Below are 18,660 nucleotides of genomic sequence, written 5' to 3' on the forward strand. Positions count from 1 at the left end.
AGCATCGTCCGCACGAAGAGACTGCAAACACTCCCCCAGCTGTGTGTAGGATACACTGTTGAAGAACCGGAGCGTTTTATAATCTCTCTCTTTTTTTTTTTTTTTATCGCATTCTTTCGAGATTACAAAACAAATCTTAAAACTTTCTTATCGGTTTGCTTTATCGTGAGCTCAATTGCGCGCGCATTCCTTTAACGTTTTAACCAAGCTGAGCTCGTGACCGTAAGCTCAGTCTGACGCCATAGTTACCGAGAACACGCTCCTATGTATCGTTTCTGTTAAGCGTAACGACACTGTTGAACTGTCCGCTGCACGCACTCTCTTCCTATGTGGGGTGGACCTCGCTGTGCGCGTGAAGTTCATTCCGAGCCTTCCGGCCGAGGCGCGCGCTTGCCTCATCCTCTCGCTCTCAGGCAGCAGCAGCGCGCGGCTCTTTCACTCCCGTGTGTTCCCTTCGAGTCTCCCACGGACAGCGCTCTCGCTTCACCCACCTCCGTCCCCGAGCGTCCCGACTCGAGGATTGTCCGGAGTGATTTCTTTTTGTCAGGTAAGTTTCTGCTCTCTGTTCCAAAGTAAATATCAGAGCGGTGTAACACATCTGGCTTACTGTGTTTGAGACTAAAAAAACAAAAAGCGAACAAAAAAAAATGAAAATAAATAAACCAAACAGGTGCTTTACTACCAAATTGTGGGGTCATTCAACAGGTGGGCTGTGCGTCCTATTTAAACTTCAGCCCTATATGTGAGTAAATTCGCTTGACTCGAGACAAAGTTCAGCTGTAACGATTTAAAAGGATGCGAGCAGAATGCCTAAATAAGTAGAATATTTTCCACTTCTCTAATGCCACAGGGCGCTGTCGTTGATTTTGAGCTTCTGGTGAAAATTGAGAAACGTCGGTATCTGTTTGAAATAAAAGGAAGTTTGTCTACTTGCTATGAGAAGTTAATCAAGTGTGGGTTTACCAGTAGCTTACTTCCACTCTTCATGATAGACAGATGTCACAGAGGGTGATATTTAGAAATCAGACTTGCTAATAGTGCAATTTTTCTTTCTTTTTTTGCAACAGCGGAATTTACCAGAGAAATTGGTCCTCTCAAATGGATCATTTCCAGTATAAGACCTTAGTTATTGCCCTTTTAGCTTCTTCTTTTTCTTTAATAACGGCTTAATAAATCATACAGGCTCTGGATTTATGGTAAAACGTGCCTGGATAGGGTTAATCATTTAGGCCTAAACCCAGAAGAGACTGTTAAACATTCCTTCACTAAATGTGACTAATTGGCCACATGCCTACAGGAAACCACCTTGAGGAAAAGGTATAAGAGGTTTCTGTGGCTTTATCATAGCCTCATTGTTGGAGGTATATGCCTTTTTTTTCCACCCCAATCACTGATCGGGAAGCTACAGATAGGTAACAGATTACAAATTAAAATGTTGAAATATCCGCAAGGGAGTTGGCCAGAAATCTTTTAGGGGCTGGACAGGGAGAAACAGGATTAGGCTGTCCAAGGCTGGACTTCATCACTTCCTGTTTCTTTACCAGGTCAGTTCCTGTCTTTAGCCTTGGAGCAAGGCAGGAAGGAAAGGGGCGTGGATGCGCTTTTTAGTGAGAAGTTTAGAAAAAGACATAGTCACATCGCACAGCTTTCTTAAGGACCGGAGAAGGGCCGTGACAGGTGAATACTCATACAAGATGAGGCCTGCAGCCTGATAGTCACACACCCCTGCACCCCTGCGGCGGTGTGGTCGAGTTGACAAGTTTCTGTACGTTTTCATCCATGCCGTCATCCGAGGGAGAGTCTTCATGATGAACCCAAAGGACCAGACAGTGATGCTCTATTTCTTAAGAAGCAGGCTGAAAGTGTTCAGCCTCAGTGCACGCAAACGCTCATATATGCCTCCAGCCGAGCCAGCTCGGGGCCTCTGTATCTGGAGGATATGATGACATCATGTGGAAACAGGACATCCCGATAACCGAGGCACCTTACTTTTCCACTGCTGCCTTCCAGCTCTGTCTCCCTGTGTTTAAGAGTGTGTGTGTGCTATTGTGTGTGTATGTGTGAGGGTTCAGTGACAGCTTGTTTCCCATTGTCCTATCATTCCTGCCCCACTCACACTCTGCATCCTGTGGAGTTTCCTGCCCATGGGTGAGAGAGTCAGTGGGGGGAGAGAGAGAGAGAGAGAGAGAGAGAAAGGTGAAGTGCAAGGAAGGTAAAGAAAGAGAGATGAGGGAGAAGAAGGGTGGAGGCAGTCTAAGATTGGTGCAGAATTGGTGTAAGAATACGAAACACCGTGTGCATGTATGTGTGTGTGTGTGTTGCTACAGTGAGTTTTCCCGCTGGGAGCAGCTTATCTACAGTCCACTGTTCAGGAAAGGGTGTGTCCTTCAGATTTTAGATGTTTGTGAGAGTGACGATGGTGGTGGAGGGTGATGTTATTGTGATTCTGTAAGAATGCAATGAATGTGGTTTTATTTGCTTCTGAGTGAACACACAGCAGATCTCCATTTATCAAAAGTAAAGGTGACCGTACTCAATGAAGTGTGACTTAGTTTTTTCAGGTGCTTGCAGTTTGACTACATTATATCCACTGATTCTCAGATTAACATTCTTAACTTAATCTCGAAGAGGAGACATTTTGCACATAAAGTTTACAGAGTGCTCAGTCGTCAAAGGAGCTTGCAGTCTGTCACATTTGGTATTTATTTTGCTGCATGTATTTTTAGATGCCTACGCATCTTTGCTTTTACTCGTCTGTCACGTAGACAAAGAAAATTCAGTAGTCTGAGAAAAAAAGGCAGAGAGAAAAAAAAAAGCAAAAGTAACTTTTGGGAAAGAACTCCAACCACCATATCTGGCAAATACCATGCATTGCTCATAGCATGGCTAATCTCATAGCATGGCTAATCTCATCCCATCGGTGAAGCGCGGTGGTTTATTTTCAGAGGCAGGAACAGGGAAACAGAATTGAGGGAAGAGTGAACGTAGCCAAATGCATAGGGGTCAGTGGAGAAACACCATGAGACTGGGCCACACCTTTCAGCAAGGCGACGATCTGTATGTGTTACAAACTGGTGGAAATACCCCTTTTTCTTTAGTTTGTGGCATAATCACGTATGTTTGTGTAGCATGCAGGTCTGTGGAACCACAAAGACTTTGACTAGCATGAAGCTGAATGGAATATAATGGACAAGTAAGAGCATTTTATTTGATTTAAGCAAGGCCTCTTAAAATAAAATAAGAAACTCAGAAGATTTATTACACCACATTATGTTGAGAGCTGAGTATACCTGCTCAGTAGTGGCAATAAAGAATGCGAATACAGGCATCTGTCTCTGTCCTTGGTTGGTCGAGCTAAGCTCAGATCTAAACCCGCTGAACAGCTGCAGAGAAAGGTGAAGATGCCAGTTTGTGGATGCAGCTCACTCTGCTTGCAGAGGTCTCCCAGGAAGAGCCTGGAGAGACTTACCCTGAGGACTGAAAGCTGTAATTTGAATACATTTGCAAGAATTTCTAAAAAGATGCCATTGACGTCTTTTACATCGTAAAATGTCGAATGCAGGAGTATTTTTACAGTCTGGTTTCTCCCACTCTGTTTACCTGAAGGTTAGTTTAAGCTAAAACAACAAAAGCAAGACCCAGAAATGCAGGTACGCAGGTTTTGAAGTCCTATTTCCAAGATTTATGTCTCCTGTCTGAGACAATGGAGATGAATGAAATTTAATCAGCAGTGCTCACTGCAGTTAGAGCTGGCATTAAAAAGTCATCAGGGATTCCTCTTGTTGTTGTTTCTTTTTAAAAAATTTATTGTCGACCTTTTTTTTTTTTTTTTTTAATGAAATCAAGTGAAAACCGTGTGTAACGAAACTGTACCGTTCCAATGATCGAGAGGGGAAATGCGGGTGTTTGGGCGAAGTAGCACATGAAGTGAGTGAAAAGAACTCGAGGATTTTAATATCTGAAACAGATATCAGTGATTAGCACATGGTGTAAAAGGCCCCGCTATTGTAGACAAACGTATCACAAACCAACACCGCGCTTCTCCCCACCAGAGGAAGTAGCTTCTCTTTCACAGAGTTTTATTATAGTGTCTTCTGTATGTTTGTCAGCTGCTATTAAAAAAATCCGCTTTGACATGCAGCACCCAGTCAGATGTTTAGTTTTGACACCTGCGTTTTTTAAAAAGAAGATGCAAAAAGAAAGTGCATTTATAGGATGGTCAAATGTGATGTGCTATGTGATATCAGAGTGTGGCATTTTGTTGAGCATAAGGTGAAAGGTTTTGTGTCTGCACATATGACTGACCTACTGATAATAATCTTGACACACATCTGGTAAAAACTGCAAGCCGTTCATTTTACAGCTGTTTCTTGCGTCTGCCGTCTCATTTTTTCATTATGGTGTCAAAGAGGAACTGGATTGTTTGCTGGATCGTTACGCATGCTGGTGTTTAGCGCACTCTCTGCTTTTTTTTACACAAGTCACGACATATATGCAGGGTATCAGTTTGACTCTGCAACCCCCACCTCACCACTCATTGCCAATACCACCAAACACCCACACTCATAGTCTGCTCTAGTACCTTCATCTACCTAATGGTAGACTGAAACCAAAACCCTGAATGTTATCACAAGGCAAAAACAAAAAAAAACAACAACGAGGAGGAAATACACTCGCATATGGGTTTGTGTTTAAATCTGTATCTTGACTGTGTCACTTACTGGTATGTAGGAGCACACTTGCGTGCCTTGCACCTCACTCTAGGCTGTGCTTTGTGCCGTGTGACCTCCACAAGTGTGTGCATGTTTTCTTTTTTTGTTTTTGTTTTTTAAATTAAGGTGTAAAGATGTACGGTCCTGTTAATAATCAGATGTTATTCTATGTGCAGAGAAAATGGCGGATGAGAGAGTGATTATCTAGTTGAGAACAATGGGTTTTGCAGCCGCCCTGCAAACACTTCCAGTATGTGAAAACCTATCTGTTACTGTATCAGTTCAACCTGTGGTCATCTGTCAGTCTTAGACATGCAGAAGAAGATGAGGTGAGGGAGAGGGCGAAATGGAGATAAAGATGAAAGGGAGAAGGGTCCTTTTGCATCCTCTGCCACTTCTACTTTCTGTGGACTGTCACAAAGAAAGGAGAAGCTGAAGGGAGGGTGAAGGGAATAAGAATGAACGACTGCTGTCGGAGGGGTGTGGGCATGGAGTAGACAACAGCAGCAACACAGAGGAAAGTCTGGGTGTGTGCACTGGGGGTGGGTGGGTGTTTGTGTGTGTGTGTGTGTGTGTGTGTGTGTGTGTGTGTGTGTGTGTGTGTGTGGACTCTGTCCTCAGTTTCCAGGAAAAGGGGGGAGCGATCACAGGGGTGGACAGGAAACTCAAACAGGGCTAACTTCCTGCAGCTCTCATGATGGCCAGCCTGATAGTGAATAAGTGTTTGTGTGTGTGTGCAGGATTGTGCACACATAGAGGCTTTGCGCGCTTTCGCTTTGAGCGCGGTCGTCTCGATGTAGGTTAGAACAGCTTTTGCTGCTTTAAAGATGGAGAGGTTTGCTGGGACAAACTTGACGCTGCTCACTTGGACCTCTGGTGTGTTTTCTGTAATGAAAGTAAATCACCTTTTTTTTGCTGCTGATGCTGCTATAACTTGTATTGTTCTCCCTTTGTGTGACTTCCCCCACATTCCTTAGTAGGTGGGGTGGCTGGAGCCTGGAGCTTTTTTCTTCAAAGGTTGCCAGTTTGTATCCCGTGGCCATTGTGTACACAGTTATCAGTCTGATAGCTACACCTAGCTGAAACTAATGAAGAGGTCTACAACCGCTCTCAGAGAAAACTAGTTGATGTGAATTATTTCATAGTCTTTTGAAGGCAACTTTGGGCACCACTGTTTAATCTTTTGACCACCGCATAATAACCAAGAAGGGTAAAACAAACAAAAAATTGCCATCTGAAGGGACTTTGCATTATATGACACTACAAAGATAAAACTCTCTTATTAGTGCGCTTTTATTGAGAACAGGGAGAAAAAACTATGACCAGGATGTGTGATGGTGACCATTTTCTTCTAGTTGACTTGTAAAGAGAAAACAAGAACATGAAAAGCCCGACTGTTTGCTTTATGACATACAGTCCAAAAGCTAAAGCTGTCCAGCTCAGTGTAAATTAAATGGTTCCTACAAAACACTTTTCTGCTCCACACAACACGTCTCACTCACACACAGTCTTACAAGCACGTTTTCCTGCGCGCTTTCTATCTAATATTCACATCAGGAGAAACTCAAAGTTGAGTACCAGCAGACTAGAACAGCCAAGGATGGAACCACCAACCCTCTCTGATTAGGAGGTGACTTGTCCTACGTCCTGAGCCGCCACCCCAAAAGGAAACTGAATCTGGGACAGTTTTTCTGTCTTCTTTTAGTTATTTTGTGGCATTTAATGTGTTCTTTGTTCATTGACCTCCGCTACCTCTTTAATTCGGCAGAGGTTTCATATTTGGAAAAAATGACGACCTCTCGATAATCTCTGCTTACTCTCTAAAAAGGGAATAAGCATATTTCCCAACTTTTGAACCAAGCTAAGCAAAACTAATAAACTGCTGAGTGGTTCATTTAGGTTTTCCTAAAGAAATGATGTTGGAAACAACCTAATTTTTCACGTTTGCATTCCTTTCTATGATGGTTTTTGCTTTGGCAACGCCTGACAGTTAGCTGGAAACTGGAAGTCAAGGTTGCGTACATTCGTGCTAATCAACACAAAGGCATTTCGCACTGTTACAGACGGTCACTTTGTGTCAGTTACTCTGCTGTAATCCTGACATTTATGGGCTTATTTCATCACATGCTCGAACAGAGAAAGCAGGCGTGTTAATGCGCATGCATACACTCACACTCACAGCTGTTGACCAGAGAGAATGGCTGAATACCCTCTCTCGAAACAAGCAAAAAGGGAAGTGGCTAACCTCACATCTCTCACTGTCTATCCTTATCTCGAGCTGTCTCTGACTCTTCTTTCTCTAACCTCTCTGCCTCCTCACTTCTGCCTTCACACATCTCTTTATTCATGCTTTACCGCTCTCGAGGCTCTCGCTCACATTCTCCCCCACCTTTTCCCTTTCCGCTTCTCTGCCACTCATCCTCCCTTTGCCCCGCTCTCTCATTCCAGCCCTTGTCACTCACCTTTTCCCTCTTTTTTTTTTTCCAGCTGCGATGGTGATTGACAGATGATCTGACAGAGGAAGACATCAGGTGAGAATAAGTTAACTTCTCCTTCCCGCCCTGCCTCCACCCCTTTTTCGCTTTCTTCCTCCTCTTCCTTGTTCAGGGAAGTTAAGTTTTATATTAAAATTTTTTACTTCTCTCTTTACAGTTCTCCATATTTTTTTTAACCCCCTGTATGCTGATTTGTGTTGGTTTCACTTTCTACTGATTTGTGTTTGAAGTCTTAGCTTGTATAAAAAGATTGTGGAAATTATGTAGGCGGACTTAAATGTGGTCTGTCTCTTTGAGGGCTTTTCAACGTATCGCTGGTATTAGAGATTGGTGAAAGTTTAAACAGGATTTGTGTGCAAAATCGTCACAGACGCGCGTATCTACCCGACATGCACTGACAGCCGTGTAATGCAACAAGAAAGTAGATGCTCGTGGTACGCGTCATATGTCAATATGGCGTTGCTAGCTTCAACGTTATCATCGTTATTAGCGCTGCCTGCAGTGCATGCATCAGCGTAAACAAGATGGTGCTATGAAGTCAAATAGTGTAAAGTGTTAAGTAGTGCAAAGGCAGTAAATATAACACCAGGTTTTTCCCTTTTTAATATGGCGTCATCGTAACGAGGTCAGAACAAGCATTTTGAGTGTAAGAGCATGTAGAGGTGCATGAGTAGACGACTCTGAAGGGGAGATGAGCCACATTTTAAATCGAGTAGAGTTTTTGCTTTTTATGGGCACTATTTGGGAAATTTAGGATCGCACCTCTTGGGTTTGCTTGCTTAAACAGTATAAGCTGTCTCGATGCATGCCCAGTCATCTATGTAAAGCAAATCCAAGAAAGTTGATTCTGTTCATCTAGATGTGGCATTTTCAGTGGGATAAAAATGTTTCGGCACTCATTCAGGTGGCTTTATAATCTGCTGTATCTGAATTTTTTTTTATTCCATAAAAATCAGCATCCATTAACAGGCAAGCTTTAGCAAACTTTACCAACAACAAAAAAAGCAAAATGTTGAGTATTCTGAGGGGATCAAACACTTTGGCCATGAAAACCACAGTTAAGGTCCCAGTCCTCCTAAAGGCAGCGAGAGTCTGCAATGCCCACTTCCCAGGACATCTGCCCTCAAAACGCAAAAAACTCTGGTTTAGCCTTAGCAAACCTTTTCTCTTGCACATATTCACAAGAATGCAAGAATTTTTTTTAAAAGAAATGAAAAATAATGAAAAGAAAAAAGAAGATTTTGACTTCTCACATTAAAAAAAAGTTGTGTCTTGTTACTGTAACGCTGCTTTGCTGCGTTGCTTTCACAGACGCCGTCTCCGTGCTGGTTATCATGGGGTGTGCCTGTTGCAAGCAGAAGAAGTCTGCCAAAGAAGCAGCAGACATAGCAGATCTGTCTCCTAGCAACGCAGGTGGGAGCTCCGTGGCCTTGAATCAGGGCCGATACTGTCCTGACCCGACTCAGACCATCCCGGACTTCAACAAGGGCTTCTTGTCCAACAGCGCATTCCCCAACACCAAAATCAACCAGCGGTCAGGAGCCATAACAGGTAGAGCTGAGCCTGTGTGTGTTTGTTTGTGAGAAAGATGAATTTACAGTCCCTCTAAACAATTAACATCGTATTAGCCCTCCTGCTGTTTTTCAGTCTATGTCTGCACTGACATATTCAAAAGACCTTGACGATACCGTCCAATCATTCTCTTTCTTGTTTGAACACATGTGCAGGTGGTGGAGTAACTCTCTTTATAGCGCTGTACGACTATGACGCCCGCACTGAGGACGACCTCACTTTCCAAAAAGGAGAAAAATTCCAAATTATTAACAACACGTGAGTATACTTTTTTTTTTTTTTACACATTGCTTTAATGAAAAACAAAGCGGAAAAAACCCCACATAAATATATCTCCATCATTAAGAAACACGACAATCTGTGTCAGGAGCTCATGAAACAATGTTAATGTGATCTGTGTTAAAGGCGTTAAATTAAATCACTAAGGACTTCTGAGAGGTAATTAATTTTGTTTGCATACATTAAATACCACAGGCTGCAATTAAATACCACCCATTAACACCGTGAACTGCCAGAGGTCTCAGCTGCTGCTGGCAATGCTGACAATCTTTTGTTCTTGAAAAAAAAACAAAACCCTTTGCCCTGCTCAGAAATCCCGAATCCCATTTATATGATGATTTACATTCAGACGGGAGTTTTTGGGGTTTCTTTTACCTAAGTTCACACCTAAGCTGCTAATCTTCTTTCCGATCTATGCTTTTAGTTTTGCTTTTAGTTACATGAAGATCATTTGGTTTGCTAAAAAAGGCTAATTTATCTTCCCTCAAGAGGTTATTTGCATTTTTCACTTCATCAAACATAACCACAGCTGCTCCCAGCAGGCATTCACTACAACTCAAAAGTTTGGGGTAATTTAGAATCGTACATTTTTTTTCAAAAGTAACATTGATGAAAAATGTTTTAAATGAAAATAAATGATTAATAGAGTCACTATTCATAAATTAATATCTGTTTTTGAACCTACTTCGCCACCACTTCTGTGTTCAAGTGTTTGTGCTTGTGTTAAAAAGCCTGTTTCGGTACTTTTAGCACAGCCCAAAATAACTAGAAAAGCTAATCCGCTTCAGCGGTCGTGTGTTTGATTAGTATCACAAAGGGAAGTTTCTTTCTGACACATTTCTGTATTGTTGATCTAAGAGGAAAAAAATCAATGATGTGTAACACACTGCTTCCTTTCAAAGAACAGGGCAAACTACCTTTGACCAGAGTGTTAACAAATGAAAGAAATGTGAGACTGCAGCGCATAACTGAACAAGAAGTAAAGTACATCAGGGTCTCTAGTTTGAGAAAACGATGCCTCGTATGATCTTGGCTGGCAATATTATTACACAGTACCTGTAAGAGCCATGTTTTGTAGAGGCAGTCATACACACTGGGGTATAAAAAACTTGAATTTTTGGTGTTTCCTGCTTGGAATCACCTTTGTTTCTCAGCATTGCACTCTGAGAGAGGGTTTTTTTAAGGGTTATATATACATATGGCAACTGAATTGAACCCACAAAGGTCGCTGTTTTAGACACTTAGCTACCGAGGTTATATAGGTTTTTTCACCAGCACAACATAATTAGAATGAAGGTTTCTGTAGTGGCTTTCTTATTAACTGCCATTTATTTCTGTTTATTTTCATGTTATTTTGCATAAAAGCTACAGATCTTTCTTTCAAAAACAGTGACATTGCTCAGTAACCGAAAACCTTTGAGCACTGGTGTTTTGCAAACGATGAATTTTACATGTGCGTGTGTGTCTTTTGTAGAGAGGGCGACTGGTGGGAAGCTCGCTCTCTGGACACCGGCAACTCTGGTTACATCCCCTCCAACTACGTAGCTCCAGTGGACTCCATACAAGCCGAGGAGTGAGTTCACAAGCAGTAGCACATGCCCTGTTTGAAGCGAGCGATTATGCTGTGTGATTGACATGTAGTCTGAAGGCAGAGATCAAGCGAGGGTTTGCCATTTTCTGTGGGTGACCTGTGTGATGTTGTCGTGGTGACAGGTGGTATTTTGGGAAGATGGGAAGGAAGGATGCGGAGAGACAGCTGCTGGGTCACGGCAACCCAAGGGGAACTTTCCTCATACGAGAGAGCGAGACCACCAAGGGTGAGATGGCTACACACACACACACACACTCTCACTCACTCACTCACTCACTCACTCACTCACTCACTCACTCACTCACTCACTCACTCACTCACTCACTCTCACACACACACACACACACACAGATCTGAATCCTCTCCCTTCTCCCGCCTCTCTGCAGGTGCTTACTCTCTTTCCATCCGTGACTGGGACGACAACAAGGGAGACCACGTGAAGCATTACAAGATTCGTAAGCTAGACAATGGCGGCTACTACATCACCACCAGATCACAGTTTGATACCGTGCAGCAGTTGGTCGTGCACTACCAAGGTAACAGAAATGCAGGAAATGTGCACTCCTTTCTGCCTTTCCTTCGGAGTGTGAAAGCATTCTTTTGCTTTTGCCTCTTCGGCTTTAAACCTGCATCAGCAACATTTACAATCTCATTCTGTTCTGTGCCACTCAAATGCTCATAATTAGAGCATTTGAGTGGCACAGAAAGTAGGTGCAGTAACCAAAGTACTGCACACGTGCAGCACTGTGGTGCCTCCATTTTTTTGCGGCTTACGTTGCTTTACTCTGCAGATTCGTGTTTTGAATAAAAATTAATGATGGATATTAAGCTTTTAATATGATTGTTTTACCAACTTCCTTATCAAGTTATCAAACTGAGGTAAACCTCAACAGCCGCAACATTAAAATGGAGTTTACACTTTGGCGTTTCATAAAAATGACGTACTATGTTTAAAATACATTTTGATATGCCTCACAGTTAGGAAACTTGTAATGATGTGTTTGTGAGACATGGTTAATCATATTTACTTTGTTAAATGTATCTGAGTGCTTTAACCACTGATCACTGCAGACTTTTTAACCTTTTATTTAGAGTTTGTGTAACAAGAAAGGCTCACACCCTGTACTTCCTCTGTCAGTATAAATCTGCCCCCTAGTGGCTGCTACTGAATTTTTTTTTTGCAGTTTGTGATAATCAGAAGCCACCTGACAGTTTTATCAGCATAACTCAAGTGTCCCTGTTTTGCCTTTTTGTATCTACACATGCTGCTGCTGTTCAGAGTGTCTGTTTATGTCTGTTGTGCTGAATTTCTCCTTGCGCCTTTAGTTTTCGGTTAAGTTGTCAATTGCATAAGCGCATAAGCAACCTGTCTTGCTCTTCCTTTATCTCTGCACCTGCTGTTTTCTTTTCCTCCTGTTTCCTTTTTTTTTTTCCTGCCTGTTTGTCTCTCCCTCTCGCTCTCAGAGAGAGCAGCGGGACTGTGCTGCCGTTTGATTGGCAGCTGTAAGCGGGGCATGCCTAAGCTGGCCGACTTATCAGTGAAGACCAAGGATATGTGGGAGATTCCCCGTGAATCTCTCCAGCTGATTAAGAAACTGGGCAACGGCCAGTTTGGAGAAGTCTGGATGGGTAGGGCCAAAGGGGAGGGGATGCGTGTGGGTGAGAGGAGGCGAGATAACAACAGATGCACACCAGAATGAAAACACATTAAAACTGCAGCAGTCACATATAACACGTAAGCGTTTGTTGAGTTTGAAGAACATCAGTAAACATTTCTGGTGTGAGGAGCAAACACGGTAAAGCCCTGTGAGCTGTGTTTCTTGCTCTCTTCCTGTATCTTCAACAAATACACCTGAGGATCAGACCACACAGACGTAGGAACGCACACATCATTGTCAGATGTAGTCTGCACCTGTTTTTACATTTTCTGAGGCAAATACTTAATAAATTTTTTCAAAAAGTGTGTTTTACATCCAGGTGTGTAAAGTTGTTCTCCTCGTCCCCTGTGACTGCATGTGCATGTTTCATCATCTCACTTCACCTCTTTGTCACCTCTCCCACCCACCCTTCTTCCTTCCATCTTTCCACCCACCACTTCACCCCCTTTTCTTCATCCATTCTTAACCCCCCCCCCCCCCCCCCCCCCCCCCCCATCTCCACCTTCTTGCCACCTATCTCCTCCTCCTCCTCCTCTTCCTTCCTTACTTAGGCTCTAATGACGGGCTGTGTTATTACCTGACAAAGGCCTGTCCCAACTCCACCCCGCTCACCATGGGTCTCGGGCGGGACGCCTGGGAGGTACCGAGGGACACGCTGGCCCTGCAACAGAAGCTGGGGCAGGGCTGCTTTGGGGACGTGTGGATGGGTGAGACCGACGCCGCCAACCTCTGACACCCTCTAGAGGCACAGAGGGAAAGCTGTCTGTCATTGTCCTTTGTAGTGTCTGCTGCTGTCCTGTGGCAAACATTGTTGGTAGCACTCATTGTCTGCCCTGTTGATGGCCATTTATGTCAGTGTATGTGAGATAGTATGTGTATTCCAGTTGAATTACCTGGCATTGCCAAAAAGATGTTTTTGCATTTATACTTACGGAAATTTCTGTCAAATCCCAGCGTTTTGGCTTTCTGAGCCGTGCAGAGTTTCTCCCCGAGGCCCGGCCGAGCTCTGTGTCTGTCCATGTAGCTCAAGTGCTGCTGGTTTTGACGTAAGACCAGAACCTCCCCCTTCCCTCCCTCTTCATCTCTCTCACACATCATGCATGCTCTGTCATATGCATGCAAAATAGCCTGCATGTTGTGTACCTGTTGTCACACATACAGATATTTATATCAGGCAGATATCTACATCTGTATGTGTTGGTGTTTGTGTTGTCATATTTGTTGGGTACAGTGGATGTACAGTATATGCACCCTTCCCCGTGTCACACTGACATAAAGACAGGTGCATTCGTCCAGGTTCTGAGGTGTGCGCTAACACACGCTTTTCTGTATGCCAGGCATGTGGAACGGCACCACCAAGGTAGCGGTGAAGACTCTGAAGCCAGGAACCATGTCCCCCGAGGCCTTTTTGGAGGAGGCTCAGATCATGAAGAGACTCCGTCATGACAAGCTGGTGCAGCTCTACGCCGTTGTGTCTGAGGAGCCCATTTACATTATCACTGAGTTCATGAGCCAAGGTATCAGGAAAAGTAAAACCGCCACGTGTGGTTGACACACTGTAGATATGAAATGCTGCCCTTACAGCAGGTAGAAACCTCAATGAACATTTGAACGCCCCATAAATTGGACTGGCTTTTACTTCCCTAAATGAGGTGACAAACCTCTGAATTTGTCATCATAATACACCGACAGAGCAAAATAATATACAGATATTACCAGGATAAACGTATAAACAAATAACAATGGGTAGATTTCTTTAATTAAGTGCAGTAGTTCTTGGGAAATTAAAGCTGGTTCTCAGAAACTCCCTATCTAGTAATGAAATCTTTCTAGTAAATAAATAAATAAATAAGTAGACCACACTTCCAGACCTGCACTAATAATTATTTTTAATTGGCTGCCACTCTAACTTTCATCCATCTTTCAAAAGGACATTTTTCAGATATCCTGCTTGCTTGGCATCAAACAAACTACCAAGAACAAAAACCTAAGCAGTCACCAGCGAAGGCTTTCACGCCACACAATAATGAATTAGCAGAAGGGATGGTGACTTAAGGTGGCACTGTGTGAAGTGGAAGGTCAGAGTTAAGGGCCCCCCCCACCCCCTTGATTCCCCGATAAACAAAACGCAGAATCCCTACCAAAACCAGATTCTCTTTATTTTTCTGGACCGCAGCAGGTATAAGAGTCTGTCGTGATCCCACCTGTACCTCACCTGTAACTTTTTTAATTTAGGAAGTTTGCTGGACTTCTTGAAAGATGGAGAGGGGCAGAGTCTGAAGCTGCCTCAGCTGGTCGACATGGCTGCACAGGTGAGTCATAGTCAGGCACACTGGAAAAAAGAAAGAAAACAGCTTATAATCTACCACAGGTCTGAGCACCTGTCGTCTGTGTGGGTGTGCAGATTGCAGCTGGAATGGCGTACATCGAAAGGATGAACTACATCCATCGTGACCTGCGAGCAGCCAACATCCTCGTTGGAGACAACCTGGTGTGCAAGATCGCCGACTTCGGCCTGGCTAGACTCATCGAGGACAACGAGTACACAGCCAGACAAGGTAGCACGATGTCACATTAACTGCGTGCGCCTAAGAAAAAGAGCCACACTCGCACAATGCTGTGATTAACAGTTTCCTTCTGCCTCCATGTCTATATTTTTATACACAACCTATCCTAATTATATGATTATGCATCTCCACTGTGTTGCCATGGTTTCAGGGGCGAAGTTCCCCATCAAGTGGACGGCTCCAGAAGCTGCGCTATATGGACGCTTTACTATCAAGTCAGATGTCTGGAGCTTTGGCATCCTACTAACCGAACTCATCACTAAGGGACGTGTGCCATATCCAGGTACTGCTCTGTTTCTTAATTCACATGCAGCAACAGGTTTTTCCTTATCCACAGTGAAATTCCCAGGGGTTATTTTTCATCTACATTCTTAAAATTTTTTATACACTATCAACCATCTGGAAAAGCAGTCTCAAAGAAACCTAATCGCAGCGGATGAATGAAGAATATCTCTAAAGAACCTGCTAACCTCTTGTGTAAACTAACATGCAGCTTATGTGCTTCCCTGGTACTGTATGTACCACATGGAAAAACCAAACAGACAAAACATTTATATTTAAAAAAAAAAAAAAGAAAGAAAGAAAAAAAGAGAAACCAGAAAATTACTGCCAGTCTGGCTGTGATTACAAACCTCTTATAGAGGGCTGTCAAAAAGAATAATTTGAGACTAATTGAAGAGCACTAATGTGAGGGGATCATAAAGTTCTGTGACTCTACTCGTAAAAATTTAAAACCATTCCTGATTGAAATAACAGGTCCGTAATGCTCACTGGATGCCCATCAGTGTGCCTTTAAACTGAATTTTGCGTTGATGAAAAAGCTGAAGTTGCCGGGGGCCCACAAAGATTGTTTTGGCACGTGTCATGGTTCAAATTCAGAGGGCTATAAAAGTCCTGAAATACTGGGGTTTATACAGTTTTCCAAAATATACAGACCCCCCCAATGGACAGACCTGTTTCACTTTAAGACCATTCACATCTACTATGTAAAGAATTCCAGATGTTTATGCACCATTTATAAATTACAATACTGGAAGTGGTCAGATCTTTATTTTCTTCAGAATCCATTGGCACTTTTGTCTCTCTCTCAAACGCCAACATTCCCACTCTCTGCCTATGTCTCTTTTTAGGAATGAACAACCGTGAAGTGCTGGAGCAGGTGGAGCGGGGCTACCGGATGCCTTGTGCCCCGGGCTGCCCGACCTCGCTCCATGAACTGATGCTGCAGTGCTGGAGGCGGGAGCCTGATGAGAGGCATACCTTTGAGTACCTCCAGTCCTTCCTGGAGGATTACTTCACCGCCACAGAGCCACAGTATCAGCCCGGAGAAAACCTGTGACCGGCACACGTGTAGGGCAGGCGTGACAGCAATACACTGACGGGCACGCTGTAGTACTCATACTCATGCTCTCAGGGTATTTGACGTGCATGTACCATACAGGACACACACACGTACACACACATATAAAAGATTCATATTATTATTACTTTGTTGTAACTGTTTAAAGACAGTTTCCCCTCTTCTGTCTTTGTTCACTGCAGTCTGTTCAGGACAGATCAGTTAGGCGTGTTGAAGAGTTGGAGCTCTTCTGGTCAGGCCTTGCAGTAATGTTGCTTCACTGTGTAACCATGACAACAAGGAACTGAAAGAAGATGTAGATGGCTGTGTTGGGGTTGGGGGGGTGGGGGAGTCGAGTGGATACATGATCTGTTCAGCTGCCATATACGTTCAGGTCCTTTGATTTCTCTTTTTGAGAGGAGCTAGATTTTACTTTTCGCCTGAGATAAATATGTTGTAAGAGAAAGAACCGCAGGTGCAACAGGTGATTATCACGCATTGCTTTAAACAGTCTCCAAAAGCAGTCGAAAATGAACCTCGTGCCCCTATGTGGTCACTGAATAGATTATGTACATTGTGTACTAGGTTCTGTGTTAACTGAACAGAGATCAGTTTTTATCTCTTTCTGATAAAAAGAGCTGCTGAACTGATATCAGAGTCATGCCTGTTTCCTGCTTTCCACCCTATTGCCAATGTGTGCCTTTAAACTGGTCAAATGACTGTTTTCAAATAAGTACCTTTAAAACTGTGCTATGAAACTTTGAGGGATGGTCAGGAATGCGCTTTATTTGTCTGATATTTTGTATGGCAATTTTGTATGGATTGTCTCTTTTGTTTGTTTTAATTTAACTTGGATATATCTGTGCATCACAAAGATTTCTATATCTAGTTAACATGTATACAATTTTCATCCTTTTGGGAGGGCAGGGCAATATGGTATCCATAACAGGGGAAAAATATATCAGAGGACTGTGGAAGGATGGTGTCTGAAATGAATGTAAGCTTCATGATGAGATTCCCCTGTCATGTCGTTGTAATAAAGATCAGATATCTTTTTTTCGAACATGTCTCTGATTATGTGTGTGCTTGGACACTTACACCGTCATGTCGTCACACTATGTCTTTTTTTATATGCATATGTAAAATGACATGATTAAAAGCAAATTTCGAGTTACTGTCAAACTTCTGATTGAGTTGAAAGGCAAATTTAGTTCTTTTAACTATTTAACTTTATTAATTTGGCAACTTCTAGATTCAAATTAAAAACAAACACTGATTGATTGGTAATTTATTTCAACATGTGAACAATATACAAGTACATTTAGAAAAGAAATGAGAGAAAAAAAATATACTATACAAATTACATACAAAAAAACATTCTGATTAATTTACATGTTGAAAGGGAGTGGGAAGAAGTATACACTTATTTAATCCCACCCCTGTCCCATAAATTATCAGTGAATATTTAGTCAGCTTCCTTACTGATATAATTTGTAATAAAAATAGTGAACAGATTTCTGATATACTATATACTATAATATCACATCATGAATTTTTTGTTTGTTTGTTTTTAAATAGAGACATTCACTTAATTTAAATATTTTCCTTTTCTTTATAGATCGAGAAGATCATATTTTTATAACTCTTTTTGAACAGTTTTATGTTTGGACATTGCTTTAATTCCATATTCAGTTTGTTCCATAGTTTCACTCCTTGAACAGAAACACAAAAGCCTTTTCTTGTAGTACGTACCTTCATTGTTTTGAAGTTACAAAAACCCCTTAAATTATAACTTCCTTCTTTCAAAAAAAACATACTCTGAATATTACCTGGCAGTTCTTTATTTTTTGCTTTGAATAGAATTTGTGCTGTTTGGAATTTCACTATATCGTCAATTTTCAATATTTCAGACTGCAAAAATAGTGAGTTTGTATGTTCCCTATAACCTGCATTGTGGATGATTCGAATTGCTTTCTTTTGAAGAGTAAAAAGTGAATGTAATGTGGTTTTATAGTTATTGCCCCAGACCTCTGCACAATAGCTTAAGTATGGTGAAACCAGTGAACAGTAGAGAATATGAAGTGATGTTCTGTCGAATACCTGTTTTGCCTTGTTTAGTACTGCAATGCTTCGTGATACTTTGGAATGAATATATCTTACGTGAGCTCTCCAGTTAAGTTTTTCATCTATTATTACCCCCAGAAATTTATTTTCACTGACTCTTTCAATATCAACACCATTTATTTGAATCTTTGCATTAGTATTTAAACTACTATTTCCAAATAACATAAGTTTAGATTTATTCAAATTTAATGATAATTTGTTTTTATCAAGCCAGAACTTCACTTTACTTATTTCATTAGTCATATCCTCCAATAAATTCTGCAGATCATCACCAGAGCAAAAAATGTTTGTATCGTCAGCAAAGAGAACCACTTTTAATACTT

General features: G+C 42.1%; 1 protein-coding gene across 3 annotated transcripts; it reads left to right on the forward strand.

The window, feature by feature from the left end:
- The first annotated feature begins 22 nt into the window (after positions 1–22).
- Positions 23–17,276, forward strand: yrk (Yes-related kinase). Of its 3 annotated transcripts, XM_012918297.2 has the most exons (13): positions 410–547; positions 7,200–7,243; positions 8,519–8,758; positions 8,935–9,037; positions 10,533–10,631; positions 10,772–10,875; positions 11,036–11,185; positions 12,114–12,278; positions 13,645–13,824; positions 14,543–14,619; positions 14,712–14,865; positions 15,026–15,157; positions 16,005–17,276. In XM_012918297.2, exons 3-13 carry the CDS (start codon positions 8,542–8,544, stop codon positions 16,211–16,213), a joined length of 1,590 nt encoding a protein of 529 aa, XP_012773751.1. In that variant the 5' UTR covers positions 410–547; positions 7,200–7,243; positions 8,519–8,541; the 3' UTR covers positions 16,214–17,276. The 3 variants fall into 3 exon arrangements, with proteins under 3 accessions (XP_004548063.1, XP_004548062.1, XP_012773751.1); XM_004548006.6 differs by lacking the exons at positions 7,200–7,243; positions 12,114–12,278 and adding an exon at positions 12,859–13,014 and having other exon boundaries at positions 23–547; XM_004548005.6 differs by lacking the exon at positions 7,200–7,243 and having other exon boundaries at positions 129–547.
- The last annotated feature ends 1,384 nt before the right edge of the window (positions 17,277–18,660 follow it).

This window comes from Maylandia zebra, linkage group LG22, assembly GCF_041146795.1.
Source record: "Maylandia zebra isolate NMK-2024a linkage group LG22, Mzebra_GT3a, whole genome shotgun sequence".
Lineage (NCBI taxonomy): Eukaryota > Metazoa > Chordata > Actinopteri > Cichliformes > Cichlidae > Maylandia > Maylandia zebra.